General features: G+C 41.8%; 1 protein-coding gene across 3 annotated transcripts in view; it reads right to left on the minus strand.

Moving 5' to 3' along the window:
• Positions 1-17,508, minus strand: part of UBE2V2 (ubiquitin conjugating enzyme E2 V2) — a 59,107-nt gene that overhangs the window by 5,901 nt on the left and 35,698 nt on the right. For all 3 annotated transcript variants that reach the window (XM_030937841.1, XM_030937842.1, XM_030937843.1), the window contains exon 3: positions 11,346-11,471. In XM_030937841.1, the coding sequence (XP_030793701.1) occupies positions 11,346-11,471 (126 nt within the window). The remainder of the gene's footprint in view (positions 1-11,345; positions 11,472-17,508) is intronic.

Below are 17,508 nucleotides of genomic sequence, written 5' to 3' on the forward strand. Positions count from 1 at the left end.
CAAAATCCAACAACCTTTCATGATATAAATACTCAATAAATTAGGAATAGAAGGAAACTACCCCTCAACCTAACAGGAATCTACAAAAAACTTAGAGCTAGCATCATATTTAATAAAGGCCAAATGTTTTCCTCCTAAGATGAGGAATAAGACAAGGATGTCCATTCTCATCACTTCTTCTTATATATTCTTTCTCTTTTTTTGAGACAGGGTCTCACTCGTTGCCCAGGCTAGAGTGCAGTGGCACAATTGTGGCTTACTGCAGCCTCGACCTCCCTGGGCTCAGGTGATCCTCCCACCTCAGCCTCCCAAGTTGCTGGGACTACACGCATGCACCACCACAGGCCCAGCTACTTTGGCTCACTGCAACCCACGCCTCCCCAGTTCAAGTGATTCTCCTGCCTCAGCCTCCCAAGTATCTAGGAAGACAGGTGCCCACCACCACACCCGGCTGATTTTTTGTATTTTTAGTAGAGACAGGGTTTCACTATGTTGGCCAGGCTGGTCTCGAACTCCCGACCTCGTGATCCACCCGCCTCGGCCTCCCAAATGCTGGGATTATAGGCATGAGCCACTGTGCCTGGCCAATTTTTGTATTTTTTTATAGAGACAGGGTTTCGTCATCTTGGCCAGGCTGGTCTTGAACTCCTGGGCTCAAGGGATCTGCACGCCCCGGCCTCACAAAGTGCTGGGATTACAGGCATGAGCCACCACCACCTGGCCCCGTTCTCATCACTTCAACATTGTACTGGAGAGTTTCTAGCCAGGACAATTAAGAAAGAAAGTGAAATAAAAGGCACCCTGATTAGAAAGAGAAGAAGTAAAACTACCTCTATTTGCAGAAGAAATGAAAGAAATTATCTGGTATATAGACAATTCTAAGGAATCCACTAAAGAAATTATTAGAGCTAATAAACAAGTTCATCAAGGCAACAAGATTCAGGTTCCATATACAAAAATTAGTTTTTATTTACACTTGCAACAATCTGAAATAAAAATAAAATACCTAAATATAAATTTAACAAAAGTGCAAAACTTGTGCACTGAAAACTGTAAAATAGCTCCCCTCCCTCCTTCCTACCACCCTCATACCTCCCCCTTTCCCTCCCTCCCCAGAAAAAAGAGAAAAAAAGAATTAAATAGAAATAATTTAAAGGTCGGGTGCGGTGGCTCATGCCTGTAATCCCAGCACTTTGGGAAGGCGAGGCAGGCAGATCACCTGAGGTTGGGAGTTTGAGACCAGCCTGGCCAACATGGCAAAACCCCCGTCTCTACTAAAAATACAAAAATTAGCCGGTACATGCCTGTGATCCCAGCTACTTGGGAGGCCTGAGGCACAGGAATTGCTTGAGCCCACGAGGCAGAGCTTGCAGTGAGCCAAGATCGTGCCACTGCACTCCAGCCTGGGCAACAGAGCTAGACTCCATCTCAAAAAAATAAATAAATGAAAATAATTTTTAAAAACTGTAAAATATAGTTGATAGAAATTAAAGAGCTAAATAAATATACATGGGTCAGAAGACTTATTACTGTGAAGATGACAATATTCATCAAGTTAATTTAGAGATTCAATACAACTCCTATTAAAATTTCAACTGCTTTTTTCTTGCTTGCAGAAATAAAGGCTTATCTTAAAATTCATATGCAAATGCAAGAAACCCAGAGTAGCCAAAACACTATTAAAAAAAGAAGAACAAAGTTATGATTTCAAAACTTACTACAGGCCAGGCGTGGTGGCTCACTCCTGTAACCCCAGCACTTTGGGAGGCCAAGGCAGGAATATCAGCTTGAGGCTGGGAGTTCAAGACCAGCCTGGCCAACATGGTGAAACCCTGTCTCTACTGAAAACACAAAAAATTAGCCAGGCGTGGTGGCGCATGCTTGTGATCCCAGCTATTTGGGAGGCTGAGGCATGAGAAGTGCTTAAATCCAGGAGGCGGAGGTTCCAGTGAGCCAAGATCACGCCACCGTAATCCAGCCTGGCTGGCACAGCAAGACTCTGTCTCAAAAACAAAAAAACTACAAAGCTACAGCAGTCCAGAAAGGCAGGCCAGGTGCAGGGGCTCACACCTGTAATCCCGACACTTTGGGAGAGATAGGCGGGTGGATCTCTTGAGCCCAGAAGTTCGAGACCAGCCTGGGCAACATGGCGAAACCCCATCTCTAGTAAAAATACAAAAACTAGCTGGGTGTGGTGGTGCACACCTGTATTCCCAGCTACTCAAGAGGCTGAGGTGGGAGGATCGCTTGAGCCCAGGGAGATCAAGGCTGCAGTGAGCCATGATCACCCCATTGCACTTCAGCCTAGATGAGAGTGAGACTCTGTCTCAAAAAAAAAAAAAAAAAAAAAAAAAGGTGGGGCGTGGTGGCTCATGCCTGTACTCCCAGCACTTTGGGAGGCTGAGGCAGGCAGATCATCTGAGGTCAGGAGTTCGTGACCAGCCTGGCCAACATAGTGAAACCCTGTCTCTATTGAAAACACGAAAATTTGCTGAGTGTGGCGGCAGGCGCCTGTAATCCCAGCTGCTCGGGAGGCTGAGGCAGGAGAATCACTTGAACCCAGGAGGCAGAGGTTACAATGAGCTGAGATTGCTCCACTGCACTCCAGCCTGGGTGACAAGCGTGAAACTCTGTCTCCAAAAAAAAAAAAAAAGAAGGGGTGCTCCCATAAGGATATACAGATCAATGGAATACAATTCAGAGTCCAGAAATAAGTCCTTATGTTTATGGTTAATTGATTATTGACAAGGATGCCAAAACAATTCAAGGGGAAAAGAAAAATCTTTTCAACAAATGGTACTGGGACAATTAGATATCCACATGCAAAAGAATAAAACTGAACTCTTAACTCATACCATTCACCAAAAAAATCTCAAAATGGATCACAGACCCAAATTAGGACTTAAAACTATAAAACCATTAGAAGAAAACATAGGAATAAATCTTTGTGATGTTGGATTTCACAATGGTCTCTCAGATATGACACCGAAAGCACATTTGACAAAAGAAAAAGTAGATAAATTATGACCGCATCAAAATTTAAAACTTATACTGCTAACAATGCCATCAAGAAAGTAAAAAGAAAAATCAATAGAATGGGAAAAAAATACTTACTAATCATATATCCAATCAGGGATTTTTGTATAGCACATAGAGAACTCTTACAACTAAATAATAAAGGCCAAACCACCCAATTAAAATGTGGGCTAAAGGCCGGGCATGGTGGCTCATGCCTGTAATCCCAGCACTTTGGGAGGCTGAGGCAGGCGGATCTCCTGAGCTCCAGAGTTCGAGACCGCTCTGGGCGACATGGTGAAACCTCATCTCTACTAAATACAAAAAATTAGTAGTAGCGCCTGTAGTCCCAGCTACTCGGAAGGCTGAGGCACAAGAATTGCTTGAGCCCGGAGGCAGAGGTTGCAGTGAGCCAAGACTGCACCACTGCACTCCAGCTTGGGCTACAGAGTAAGACTGTCCCAAAAAAAAAAAAAAAAAAGGGCAAACGCAGACTGTGATAGGCAGCTTTTAAAACAGCTCCCAAATATCCCCAACTCCTGATATTCATGCCCTATGTAATCTCTCCTCTTGAGTATGGGCTAGACCTATGACTTGTTTATTTTTGAGACATGGTCTCACTCTGTTACCCAGGCTGGAGTGCAGTGGCACAATCTTTGCTTACTGCAGCCTTGACCTCCTGGGCTCAAGCGATCCTTCCATCTCAGTCTCCTGAGTAGCTGGGACCACAGGCATGTGCCACCACGCCCAGCTAATTTTAGTTTTTTTTTTTAGAGACGGGGTTTCACCATGTTGCCCAGGCTTGTCTCGAGCTCCTGAGCTTAGCAATATGCCTGCCTCAGCTTCCCAAAGTGCTGGGATTACAGGCATGAGCCACTGCACCTTTCTTTTTTTTTTAAATGTTTTTGAGACAGAGTCTCACTCTGTCGCCCAGGCTGGAGTGCAGTGGCGAGATCTCAGCTCACTGCAAGCTCCGCCTCCTGAGTTCACACCATTCTCCTGCCTCAGCCTCCCGAGTAGCTGGGACTACAGGCACCCGTCACCACGCCTGGCTAATTTTTGGTATTTTTAGTAGAGATGGGGTTTCACCATGTTAGCCAGGATGGTCTCGATCTCCTGACCTTGTGACCCACCCGCCTCTGACTCCCAAAGTGCTGGGATTACAGGCATGAGCCACTGCGACCAGCCTTAATATTTTTTTTATTCATTGTTTTACATACAAAGAGTTGTACATAATTAATGTATACTACTGGATAAATTGGAGATAAGTATACATCCATAAAACCATCACCACAATCTATATCATAAACCTATCCCCTACTTCCAAAATTTTCTCCTGCCCTCTTATTATAATTTGTGTGTGTGTGTGTGTGTGTGTGTTTGTGTGACTCTGATTTTTAAAAAGTCTGGCTTCCATCTTGCTCTCTCTTGCTTGCCTTCACTGGCCTCACAGACAGACATCACCTGCCTTGTGGTGAACTACCCTATGGAGAAGCCTATGTGGCAAGGAACTGAGGGTGGTCTCTGGGTAATAGCCTGAGAAAAACTGAGGCCCTCAGTCCAGAAACCCACAAGGAACAAAATCATGCCTACAACCATATGAGTGGGCTTGGAATTGGATCCTTTCTTAGTTAAGCATTCAGATGAGATGGTAGCACAGGCTGACATCTGAATTGCAGCCTATGTGAAATCCCAAACCACGGGACCTACTGAAAACCGCACCCACATTCCTGATGCACAGAAACCGAGAGAATGTTTGCTGTTTTAAACTACTTTTAAAAAATGGGCAAAGAATCTGAATATATATTTCTCCAAAGACATACAAGCACATATAAGGTCCTTAACATCATCAGCGATCAAGAATTGTAAATCAAAACCACAATGAAATACCACCTCACACCCAACAGGATGGCTCGACTCAGACATAGTAATAAAGTCCTTGATAAGTAAGGACTTGCTTCTGCCATTTTGTTATTTATTTTCTGGTTGTTCTGTGGTCTTCCTTCCCTCTTTCCTCGTTGTTTTCCTTTTTTTGAAAGTGATTGTTCATGTTGTTATGTTTTAATTTTTTGCTTTTTATTTCTGTGTTTGTGTTGTAGATTTTTTACTTGAGGTTAGCAACGATGTGGAGAAGCTGGGAACCTGCATACACTAGTGGTAGCAATGTAAGATGGCCCATTCACTTTAGAAAACCTTTCTTGACAGTTCCTCAAAAACTAAAACATAGATACTATATGACCCAACAATTCCACTCCTAAATATATATCTAAAAGAAATGAAAATATTTGCCCACTTGAAAACTTATACACAAATTATCATAGCAACAGTATTCATAATAGCCAAAAGTAGAAAAATAGAAATATCTACCAGGTGATAAATGGATACATAAAATGGGATCTCCATACAATGGAATATTATTCAACAATAAAAAGGAATAAAGTACCAATACACACTAAAAACATGGGTAAATCTTGAAAACATTACGTTAAGTCACCGAAGAACACATTATGATTCTATTTATATGAAACATCCAAAATGGGCAAATCTATAAAGACAGAAAGTGGATTAATGGTTGTTTAGGGTTGAGGGAGGTGGGATGGAAAATGACAACTGATGGGCACAGATTTGCTTTGGGAAGAACAAAAATGTTCCAAACCTGGGTCATGGCAGTGATTCCACAATGTTGTGAATACTAAAAATCCTTGAATTTTACACTTTAAATGGGCGAATTGTATGTATGGTATGTGAATTATATCACCATGGAAGTGTTTGAAAGTAGAAAAGAAAAATAATTTGAGTGATATTTATTTTAGAAACTAACACCAGGTGCAGTGGCTCACACTTGTAATCCCAGAACTTTGGGAGGCTGAGGTGGGTGGATCACCTGAGATTAGGAGTTAGAGATCAGCCTGGCCAACATAGTGAAACCCTGTTTCTACTAAAAATACAAAAAATTAGCTGGGCATGGTGGTGGGTGCCTGTAATCCCAGATACTAGGGAGGTTGAGGCAGGAGAATCGCTGGAACCCAGCAGGCAGAGGTTGCAGTGAGCTGAGATCGCACTATTGCACTCTACCCTGGGCAATAAGAGCGAAACTCCATCTCAAAAAAAAAAAAAGGAAAAGAAAAGAAACTAACTAAAAGAGTAAGAAAAATGTTACAGTGGTAAGGTACATTTAAAATGCTTCCTCTAACCCTTTCACTTTAAAGAGTGGCAACCTCATTAGCTTATTTTAAATAGACTCCATAATTGAACAGTTTATAAAAATAAGTAGAGAGAATACCAAGCTATTTCTAAAGCAGACACAAACATTTCCAGCTGTAAATGGTAGTTAAATAAACATCAGTGATTGCAAATCCTGTGAAATACCAACAGGGTGAAGAAAAAAAAAACACTGGAGGAAAAGAAAAACAAAAAAGATCAAGAGAGAAGACAGTAAAGAGCATGAGAAAATAAATATCATGTCAGAATAAAATCTGCATCTTATCAGTCTACAACATACAATGGACCTCCAAAATGTGAGATCTCACTGCATAAGACAATGAAATTTATACTTCAGAATGCTAACCAACCACAGGGAATAATTTTGCCTCGTCATATTAAATACACATAAACTAAAATTACTAAAGCGACACCCACCATCAATGCCTGTGAACTACAATTCATGAGATACTTAAATAGCCTCAAAATATATAAAACTATCCTGGCACAATCACCAGTGTGAAATTCTGTACCATTTGCTAGTTATAAAAGTAATAATCCAAACTCTTAGATGTAAATGGAAGAGAAAAACAGATGTCCAATATATTCACCCTACCCACAACCCTCTATACACACATCTACACTCCAATAATGATTAAAATCAGTATTTCTTTTTCTGTTTCCCAGTCCCCATTCCAGATTGACAGTAAGAAGGGTTGGTGGGAATACACATTCACAGGGTCCTGTTATACACCACTGGTGGGGCTGACATTGACCCAGCCCTGCGGAGAGCAGCTTGGCAATATTCAAGCTGAAGAAAGCCCCACGCCATGGCACACTTGTAGATGTATTCTGAGAATAGCGCTACTCAAGGTATGTCCATGGAAAGGGGCAGGCCACGAACTGAATTCTACTGGTCCTTGACAAGATAAACATTGCAATTGAGAGTAAGAATTTAGAAAGTTTTACAGCCATCTGATGGAGAACATTTTAATTTAAAAATTTTAAACTTGGCTAGACATAGTAGCTCACGCCTGTAATCCCACCCAGCACTTTGGGAGGCCGAGGCAGGCAGATCACCTGATGTCAGGAGTTCGAGACCAGCCTGGCCAACATGGTGAAACCCCATCTCTACTAAAAATACAAAAATTAGCCAGGAGTGGTGGCGGGCACCTGTAATCCCAGCTACTTGTGAGGCTGAGGCAGGAGAATCGCTTGAACCCAGGAGGCAGAGGTTGCAGTGAGCTGAGATTGTGCCACTGCACTCCAGCCCGAGCGACAAGAGCAAAACCCCGTCTCAAAAAAAAATAGGAAGGGGAAACAAGAGAAAGCCACACACAGAATTAACTCTATTTATAATGTAGTCTTTGTACCAATAAGAAAAAAATCTGGCCGGGCAGGGTGGCTCACACCTGCAATCTCAGCACTTTGGGAGGCCGAGGCAGGTGGATCATTTGAGGTCAGGAGTTTGAGACCAGCCTAACCAACATGGTGAAACCCCATCTCTATTAAAAATACAAAAAAATTAGCTGGGCGCGGTGGCACATGCCTGTGGTCCCAGCTACTTGGGAGGCTGAGGCAGGAGAATTGCTTAAACCCGGGAGACAGATGTTGCAGTAAGCCAAGATCACGTGACTGCACTACAGCCTGGGAGACAGAGTAAGACTCCGTCTCAAAATAAAAAGAAAAAAATCTGTTACAAATAAGACAAATGTTAACATTTAACAAAGCTAGGTGGAGGACACATAGATGCTGGTTCTATCATTCTCTAAAACTTTTTCTATTATATTAGTAACATTTCTTTTAAAATCAAAAAGATATATTTATAGTAAGTGCAACAAAAGAATAAGAGTGACTATAACAGACCAATAGAAGGGACATAATTCAAGTTGGAACATCAATAAAGAGTTCTATTAAAAAGTGGAATTTAGGCTGGGTGCGGTGGCTCACGCCTGTAATCCCAGCACTTTCGGAGGCCAACGTGGGTCAGGAGTCCAAGAACAGCCTAGCCAACATGGCAAACCTCCATCTGTATTAAATTAGCCAGGTGTTGTGGCACACACTTGTAGTCCCAGCTACTTCAGAGGCTAAGGCAGGAGAATCACTTAAACCCAGGAGATGGAGGTTGCAGTGAGCAAGACAGTGCCACTGCACTCCAACCTGAGTGACAGAGCAAGACTCTGTCTCAACAAAAAAGACAGGGGAATTTACAGTGAGAAATGAAGGACCCATAGGAGTTAGCCAGACTGTGGAGGAAGGAGGAAGAGCAGAAGTGCAAAGGTCTTGAGACCAAACGAAAGGCATGCAAGCCAGTGTGCACCTTGAGCATTTCCCCCCAGTGAGCCATGGCAAGAAGCAAGCATGCTGAGGCTGATGCCCCTAAAGGAATTTGAAGTGCAGAAATGACATGACACAATTTGTCTCTTAGGAGGATCCCTCTGGCTGCTAACTTTGGAAAGATTGGAAGGGATTTTAAAAAGCAGAATCAGAGATGTTGTTGCAAGAGTCCAGGAAATAAATGATGGCCAATATTCACTTGGTGGCAATGTAAACAGAAAAACAAGACCTAAATCGAGTTACAGTTGGAACATAAAACTGACAAGGCTTAATGATAAATGGATTGGGGGAAGGGAGGTAGAGAGGGAGGCAAAATATCAACTAATGGACCAAAAGCCCAAGAGATCAGATAAGCTTATTAGAGGTAGGTCTGAAATTTAATCTAAATTTCCTAGCTTCCATGACAATGTAGAACACACCATTAGTTACTTAATTTACAGAAACTATAATGTAAAAACAAACTAGTAGTGGAGAAAAACAGATACATCTAGTAGCAAAATCTAACCAAGATCTTCCTCATAAAGGCAATGCTGTGTGTCACACAGGACATTCCCTAAATAATATCCTTTCTGTGTACTCATATGCTTTATAATCCTGCTCCTATCAAATTTCTTAAAAATAGATAAGTGTGCATAATTTCTAGAATAACCACTGAAAGAACACAAACAGAATGAAAGAAGTTGAGAACAACCATTCCAAAAGTAGGCAAGAAACATGCAGAAAAATAGAAACCACCAACTAAGATGATCTATTTAAACCTGAACATGTCAGTAATTATGTATATTAAATGTAAATGGACTAAATGCTCCCAGTAAATCACAAAGACTGATCAACTGAGGGCTGTGAGGGCTAGAGAGACTCTCAGGTCCCAGCTCTGAGTTGGCACAGGAGTGGGTGGTGGGAGGGGTGTGGGAGGTGTTAATGGCCCAGCAGGTGCAGGGCTAAGGTTTCCAATGACCTTTCCCCACCTTCTTCCTTTCTCGGGGTCATGCTTTATTTGGCCTGGTGCCTCCCTGCTGGACGCAGCAGCCAATCTGGGGCCCTGCCTCAGACCTGCATATTAGGTTGGGGATGTGGGGCAGGGAGCTGGCTGTGAATCCAAGATTCAACTTGTTGCCAGAAGTACAGTTATATGAAGGGGAAATTGAGTAAATAAGTAAATGCATTAGGGAGCATGGGAGCCAGGTTTCTCAAACGGAAAGGAAGAATCACAGAACAAACCCTATAGTCTTAGAATAAAATTAGTGGGAGTTGTTAGTATAAACTCGTGATTTTTAACAGATGGTAAATAGATGGAAAGAGAGAAGAAGAGAAGAAAGGAGGATGAATTTGTATACATATGTGACACATTTGTAGTACAAATACACTGGTAGAGAGAGGAAATACAGGGATGGGATGAGAAATCAAGGATACTGAGGTCCTATTTCCTAAGATGGATGATACTAATTTTATGATGATGATATGTTATTTTGCTTCCTAAAATGTATTTTGTATGTGGTGTGCTCTCAACATGGCACCAAGAGAGCCTAGGCTTCAAAGACTTATCATGAACTTAACAATCTACTCATATTTTCTACTAACTTGTGTGGGTCAAGCAGGGCATGTCATTTTGTTTAAAGAGACAATAGGCTGGACACAGTGGCTCACGCCTGTAATCCCAGCACTTTGGGAGGCCAAGGTGGGCGGATCACTTGAGGTCAGGAGTTTGAGTCCAGCCTGGCCAACATGAGGAAACACCATCTCTACCAAAAAATACAAAAATTAGCTGGGCTTGGTGGCATGTGCCTTGTAGTCTCATGTACTTGGGAGGCTGAAGTGGGAGAATCACTTGAGGCCAGGGGAAGTTGGGGAGTACCACTGCACTACAGCCTAGGGGACAGAGTGAAACCCAAAAATAAACAGACAATGATGCTCAGCCATGACTATTTCAACACAGATATATCTGCTCCTCAAAAAAAAAACCCTTCATGAATATTCATCCTTTTCATGAATAGTCATCCTTTTAATCCCACCAAATGTACCTTAACCCTCAGAAAAGCAACATTCAAAGAGAAATAATGATCATCTTTTTTTTTTGACAGTTTCACTCTTTCGCCCAGGCTGGAGTGCAGTGGCACAATCTCTACAGGACTGAGCACCATGCCCCGCCCAATAATGGTCATCTTTTTACCAAATAAAGATCAACTGAAATATGACTACTAAGGCAATTAAAACCCTAAGAAAACTTTTGGCCAGGCACAGTGGCTCACATCTGTAATCCCAGCACTTTGGGAGGCCGAGGCAGGCAGATCACCTAAGGTCAGGAGTTCAAGACCAGCCTGGCCAAACACTGTGAAACCCCGTCTCTACAAAAATACAAAAATTAACTGGGCATGATGGTGGGTGCCTGTAATCCCAGCTACTCGGGAGGCTGAGGCAGGAGAATCGCTTGAACCCAGGAGGCGGAGGTTGCAGTGAGCCGAGATCACACTATTGTACTCCAGCCTGGGCGACAGAGTGAGACTCTGTTTCCAGAAAAAAAAAAAGAAAGAAAAAAAAAAGTTTTAACCACCACATACATCTATTCCAGGCAAGCACATTAGGTTTTTAAGGATGGCCTAATTTATATTAATAAAATAAAAACAACATAATGCAACCTTCTTTAGACTTCTGGCTTAACAAAAGTCCTCTTTTAAAAACTTTCTCCTAACTACATATTAATATCTTACACATATTATGCTGTGTGTATGTATAATTAACATATAACTCTATATATTATGTTATATAAAACCAAAATGACTATATTAACTTACCATCCCACTGGAATTATTTATTCCATTCATATTAATTTTTGTTACAAATCTAACTGACGGAGGAGCTTCTGGGTATTTAGGTCCACATTCTACTTTCAGGCTATATATTCTGTTTTCATAATTTGTCTGGAAGGCAAAAAACAAAAGGACAATCAAAATAACAATACGTAAAATATTAATGTCTGCTAAAAAAAGGAAAAGTACAATATGAATGTACTTGATAAGACAGTGTTTATGATTAATAATTTATTTTTCCACATTCAAATTTATTTCACCTATATGGTGAGAAAAAATGCAATAAGCATACTTAAAAATTGAGATGTTACAAAATTAATTCCATGAGATCTTACAAAATTAATTCTACAAAGTATTATCAATATGATCACAACTTGCTTTTGTGATAAAAATGATGCCTGTAACAAATTAGAAGGAAGAAGGAAAAAGGAAAAACCAAACCACTTAAATTTAGATTTTGCTAAAAAGTTTACATTGTAGAGGGAGGGGCTACTTGAGACTTGTGTCAAACATATATGAAGGTTTCTGTTTTACACAACAGTTCTGCTTATTCCTATTGTTCCAGAATTGACTATTAATAGTGCCTGTTTTCATTCTCAAAAGGGTCTTGTTGGATAACAAATTATATGATCATCCTACTTAATATGGCAATCAATAACTTCTAGCAAAAAAGAAAACCCCACATTATACCATTGTGCAGCAATAAAACATAATTATTTTATGTCTCCTGTTAGTTATACTTACGTTGCTACTTCATTAATTTTGAGGTTCATTAAATCCCATTATCTGAATTCAGAGATACAATAGCAAACTTCATGTTTACACATCATTTTCAAATAGATATCAAACAAAGCTTCTAGATTATCCAGGGCTTATTTGCATGCCTATAAATTAGCTCTTCTTTCTCCTATGGCTTTTGTTCACTTGGTTAATTTAGTGTACCATTAAAACAGCAAAGTAAAAAATAAATGAATCCTCACCTTGACTCAGGAGATTAAAAAGAAAAAAATTGTTTTAAAGAGAATTTATAATTATTGAAATTTTAATAAATTTTCTACATTATAATTAAAATAACATAAAAATATATACATAAATAAAAGAAAGTGAAAAATTTAATACCTGCTGGCTGCTGAATAAGACCAGAGAGGGAGGAAGCTAATCAACCATCTACAGATCTCACCTACTCAAACTGATCCCATCCCCATGAACAAGAGCTATCCAAATGGAGGTCAGATTTGCAGTATTAAACTACTCTAATGTAAAACCTATGCAACAATCTTATATGTATGTTATTAAATACTTCAATGCTTTTAAGAAAAAAGATATATAAAACTTATCTGAGATTAACAGCAAGCAAATATTAATAATATCCCCAGTACTTTCAATATATAAAAATGACTAAAATCAGACAGATCTCAAGATTATCTTGGCTGTGATTCTCCAATCTGGATGCATATCAGACTCCCCTATGATAGAGCAATTCTTTTTTTTTTTTTTTTTTTGAGATGGAGTCTCGCTGTCGCCCAGGTTGGAGTGCAGTAGAGCGATCTCGACTCACTGCAAGCTCCGCCTCCCGGGTTCATGCCATTCTCCTGCCTCAGCCTCCCAAGTAGCTGGGACTACAGGCACCCACCACCACGCCCAGCTAATTTTTGGTATTTTTAGTAGAGACGGGGTTTCACCGTGTTAGCCAGGATGGTCTCCATCTCCTGACCTCTTGATCCGCCCGCCTCGGCCTCCCAAAGTGCTGGGATTACCGGCGCGAGCCACCGCGCCCGGCCCTGATACAGCAATTCTATTCCTAGGCATTTACCCAAACGAAATGGAAACAAACATGTTCACAAAAAGACTTCTACAAAAATGTCCATAGCAGCTTTATTTGTAAAAGCAATAAAGTAGATTAAATCCAAATGTCCATAAAAAAATTGATAAACACACTGTGGTATATCCATATAGTAAAATACTATTCAACAATAAAAAGAAACACATTCCTATTACCTGAGATAACACAACTGAATTGCTCAGACTTCATGCTGAGTAAAGACGAGAACCGTAAGTGTATACACTACATGACCCTACTTATCAAAGCTCTACAACATGCAAATCTCTCAGGTGCAGGAAGCAGGGGTGGGTGTGGGACAGGGCACAGGGAGCTTTCTGGAATGACGGGAATGTTCTGTATTTCCGTAGGGGTAACAAGCTACATTTGTCAAACTCACAGCACATCTGTGCATTTCACTACATGTAAATTCTACCTCAATTCCTTTTAAGTTAAAAAACAAACAAATAAACAAAAAACCAAAGCCCTTTTCTGAAGGATTTTATGTTAAGAAAAAAATTTTAGGCTGGGCGCCGTGGCTCACACCTGTAACCCCAACACTTTGGGGGGCCGACGCAGATCACGAGTCAGAAGATCGAGACCACGGTGAAACCCCGTCTCTATTAAAAATACAAAAAATTAGCTGGGTGCGGTGGTGGGTGCCTGTAGTCCCAGCTATTCGGGAGGCTGAGGCAGGAGAACGGCATGAACCCAGGAGGCAGAGTTTGCAGTGAGCTGAGACTGCGCCACTGTACTCCAGCCTGGGTGACAAGAGTGAGACTCCATCTCAAAAAGAAAAAGAAAAAAAATTTAATCCCAAAGCTAGCCTATTAATCTAATCCAACGCTTACAGTAAATATCACACTAACTTCTGACACCTTTGATTTTATCCCCTCTAAATTTTAAATTAACAGGCTGGGCATGGTGGCTCATGCCTATAATCCCAGCACTTTGGGAGGCCAAAGGCAGGCATACTGCCTGAGGTCAGGAGTTCGAGACCAGACTGACCAACATGGTGAAACCCCGTCTCTACTAAAAAGACAAAAATTGGTAGCACACGCCTGTAATCCCAGCTAGTCGGGAGGCTGAGGCAGGAGAATCACCTGGACTCAGGAGGTGGCGGTTGCAGTGAGCTGACATCAAGCCACTGCACTCCAGCCTGGGTGGCAGAGCAAGACTGTCGCAAAAAAAAAATTAAATTAACAGCCAAGTTTTCCTGTTATTTAACAAAAAGCAAGAGCAAAAAAAAAAAAAAGAGGAGAAAAACAAACTAATATTTACTAAGTCAAGTACTCAGGTATTCTCCTACTATGTAATTATTATTTCACTTAATTCTCATACTGTTTCTATTTTAAAGATGGAGACAGTACCTTCATTTGCATATGAGAAAACTTGAAAAAGTACTAAACTTTAGTGACAAAAAATATTGCTTCAGAAAACTGAACACAGAAACATAGAAAAACAAAACTGCTAATCATATAAATCCAAATAAATACTAGAACATAAAAAATGAGGGATCTGGATGGATGCGGTGGCTCACGCCTGTAATCCTAACACTTTGGGAGGCCGAGCAAGCAGATCACCTGAGGTCGGGAGTTCGAGACCAGCCTGACCAACATGGAGAAACCCCATCTCTGCTAAAACTACAAAATCAGCCGGGCATGGTGGTGCATGCTTGTAATCCCAGCTACTCAGTAGCCTGAGGCAGGAGAATCGCTTGAACCTGGGAGGCAGAGGTTGCGGTAAGCCAAGATCCCGCCATTGCACTCCAGCCTGGGCAACAAGAGCGAAACTCCGTCTCAAAAAAAAAAAGAGGGACCTTTAGTCAATAAAGCATAAAAAATAAAAAACAACTGGCCAGGCACAGTGGTTCATGCCTATAATCCTAGCACTTTGGCAAGCCAAGGCATGAGGGCCATTTGAGCCCAGGAGTTTGAGACCCATCTTGTCAACATAGTGAGACCCCTGTCTCTACACACACACACACAAATTAGCCAGGTATGGTGGTGTGCCCCTATAGTCCCAGCTACTCAGAAGGCTGAGGTGGGAGGATTGCTTGAGCCCAGGGGGTTAAGGCTGTGAGCTGTGATCGGGCCACTACACTTAAACCTGGGTGACAGAGTGAGACTATGTCAAAATAAAATAAAACAAAAATAAAAAACAACCAACCATGTAACAATATGTTACAAGTCTTCTTCCTCTCAACCGGGCATGGTGGTTCACGCCTGTAATCCCAGCACTTTGGGAAGGCCGAGGTGGGCAGATCACCTGAAGTCAGGCTGAGACCAGCCTGACCAACATGGAGAAACCCCGTCTCTACTAAAAATACAAAATTAGGCCAGGTGCAGTGGCTCACACATGTAATCCCAGCACTCTGGGAGGCTGAGGCGGGCGGATCACAAGGTCAGGAGATCGAGACCATCCTGGCTAACACAGTGAAACCCTGTCTCTACTAAAAATACAAAAAATTAAAAGGGCATGGTGGCAGGTCCCTACAGTCCCAGCTACTCAGGAGGCTGAGGCAGGAGAATGGCGTGAACCCGGGAGGCAGATGCGGTGGCGAGCCGAGATTGCACCACTGCACTACAGCCTGAGCGAACTGAGCAAGACTCTGTCTCACAGAAAAAAAAAAAAAAAAAAAAAAAAAAAAAATATATATATATATACACACACACACACACACACACACACACACACACACACAAAATTAGCTGGGTGTGGTGGCATATGCCTGTAATCCCAGCTACTAGGGAGGCTGAGGCAGGAGAACCACTTGAACCTGGGAGGCAGAGGTTGCAGTGAGCCAAGATCACACCATTGCACTCCAGCCTGGGCAACAAGAACCAAACTCCGTCTCAAAAACAAACAAAAAAGTCTTCCTCTTCTTCCGGCCAGATGTAGGTACTCTACCCTGGAGACAAAATTGTTCTCAACATCGCACCTTCTAAGGAGAAAACAACTGTGGTAAGACACCAACTCCTGCCTGTTTTATGAAAAGGCAACTGAATATACCCGCTATAACCTCCTGCTTTCAAGAGAACTAAGAGAGGGTGATGCAGAGAAGATCATCAGGTGGTGAGCAGAGGCCAGCTCCAGAAGAAGTCTGTGCCTTTGCAGGGCCCATCCTCCTACCTCTGCCTGGCACTCAAAGGAAGTGAGCGGGTCTCTGATGAGGTTCAAGACACTATCCCAAAATACAGCACCTTGGCACTTAAGAAAACAGCAGAAGCAAGGTTACTCTTACCTTACCTTCACCCCCTTCTCCCCTGAAGCAGACCCTAAAATCTAGCTGACCTCCCCATGAAGTAGGTCATGAGAACCACTCCAAAGGGGTCTTGTCTTATGCCAAGAAAGGAATGAAATCCATAGACAAATCCATAGACAGATTTGTTCAGACATAATCTGAACAAACAGGCCCTGGTTAAGTTCCCCAGTTTATTACCTAGTGTGTTACCATCAGATCCAATCACGCTGTTGCATCACTGTCCACTCTTCATCAAATTTAGCATAAAAATACGCAGGTTTCCCTGTTTCTTTGGGTCTTCCTTTCTGAATGTTCCCATGTCATGTAAAACTTAAATAAATTTGTATACTTTTGTCTGCCTTTTATTATAAGTGCCTCAGCAGTTGAGCTTGAGACAGGTGAGGAAAAGCTATTACGACCTTTTCTCCCCTGCAGCTCCAAAACCACCAACCACAGAGAGTGGAGGACCGCTGTAGCATCTTGTCTGTGTGCCCTGTGCCCCTTGAGCGAAGAGAGAGTTGCGGAGAAGCAGCCCTCACCCCCACCCCAGTGGATGGAGTTTCCTGAGGTTCAGTGACACCAGGAATGGCAACTAGTTGGGGCATCCTGCAGGGGGCCCCAACTGGGTGAAAGACCAAGCAGGAGCCAGTCCACCACAGCTAGGAACTGTGCTGTGGGTCAGCCCACAAGACCACTGATGAACTCCAAAACATTCTTAAAGAATAAAGTCTGCTGCAGGCAGTGGCTGGAGAAAAACCAAATCTAAATAATTCCAAATTTATATTCTACCAAGTTCTGACTGTTAAATCTTCAAATCAGTGAGTCAGAATGTTCATCAATTATAACCAAATTTGGCACTTTTTTAAACCAAACAGACCATAGTAATAACGTTCACAGGCAGTAAAAATCAAGGTTTTCATTATGCATACCAAGTTATAAGGAACTCTATCCATCAATATTATATTTCCTTCCTCAAATGTCTTTAGGAAAAAATAGAGCAAGGTACACAGGGAGCCTATCAGTTTAGGAGTGTGCATGAATTTTGCAAAGGAACACCAGAAAACAACATAAAACATACTAATTCA

Source organism: Rhinopithecus roxellana, chromosome 9 (assembly GCF_007565055.1).
Source record: "Rhinopithecus roxellana isolate Shanxi Qingling chromosome 9, ASM756505v1, whole genome shotgun sequence".
Taxonomy (NCBI): domain Eukaryota; kingdom Metazoa; phylum Chordata; class Mammalia; order Primates; family Cercopithecidae; genus Rhinopithecus; species Rhinopithecus roxellana.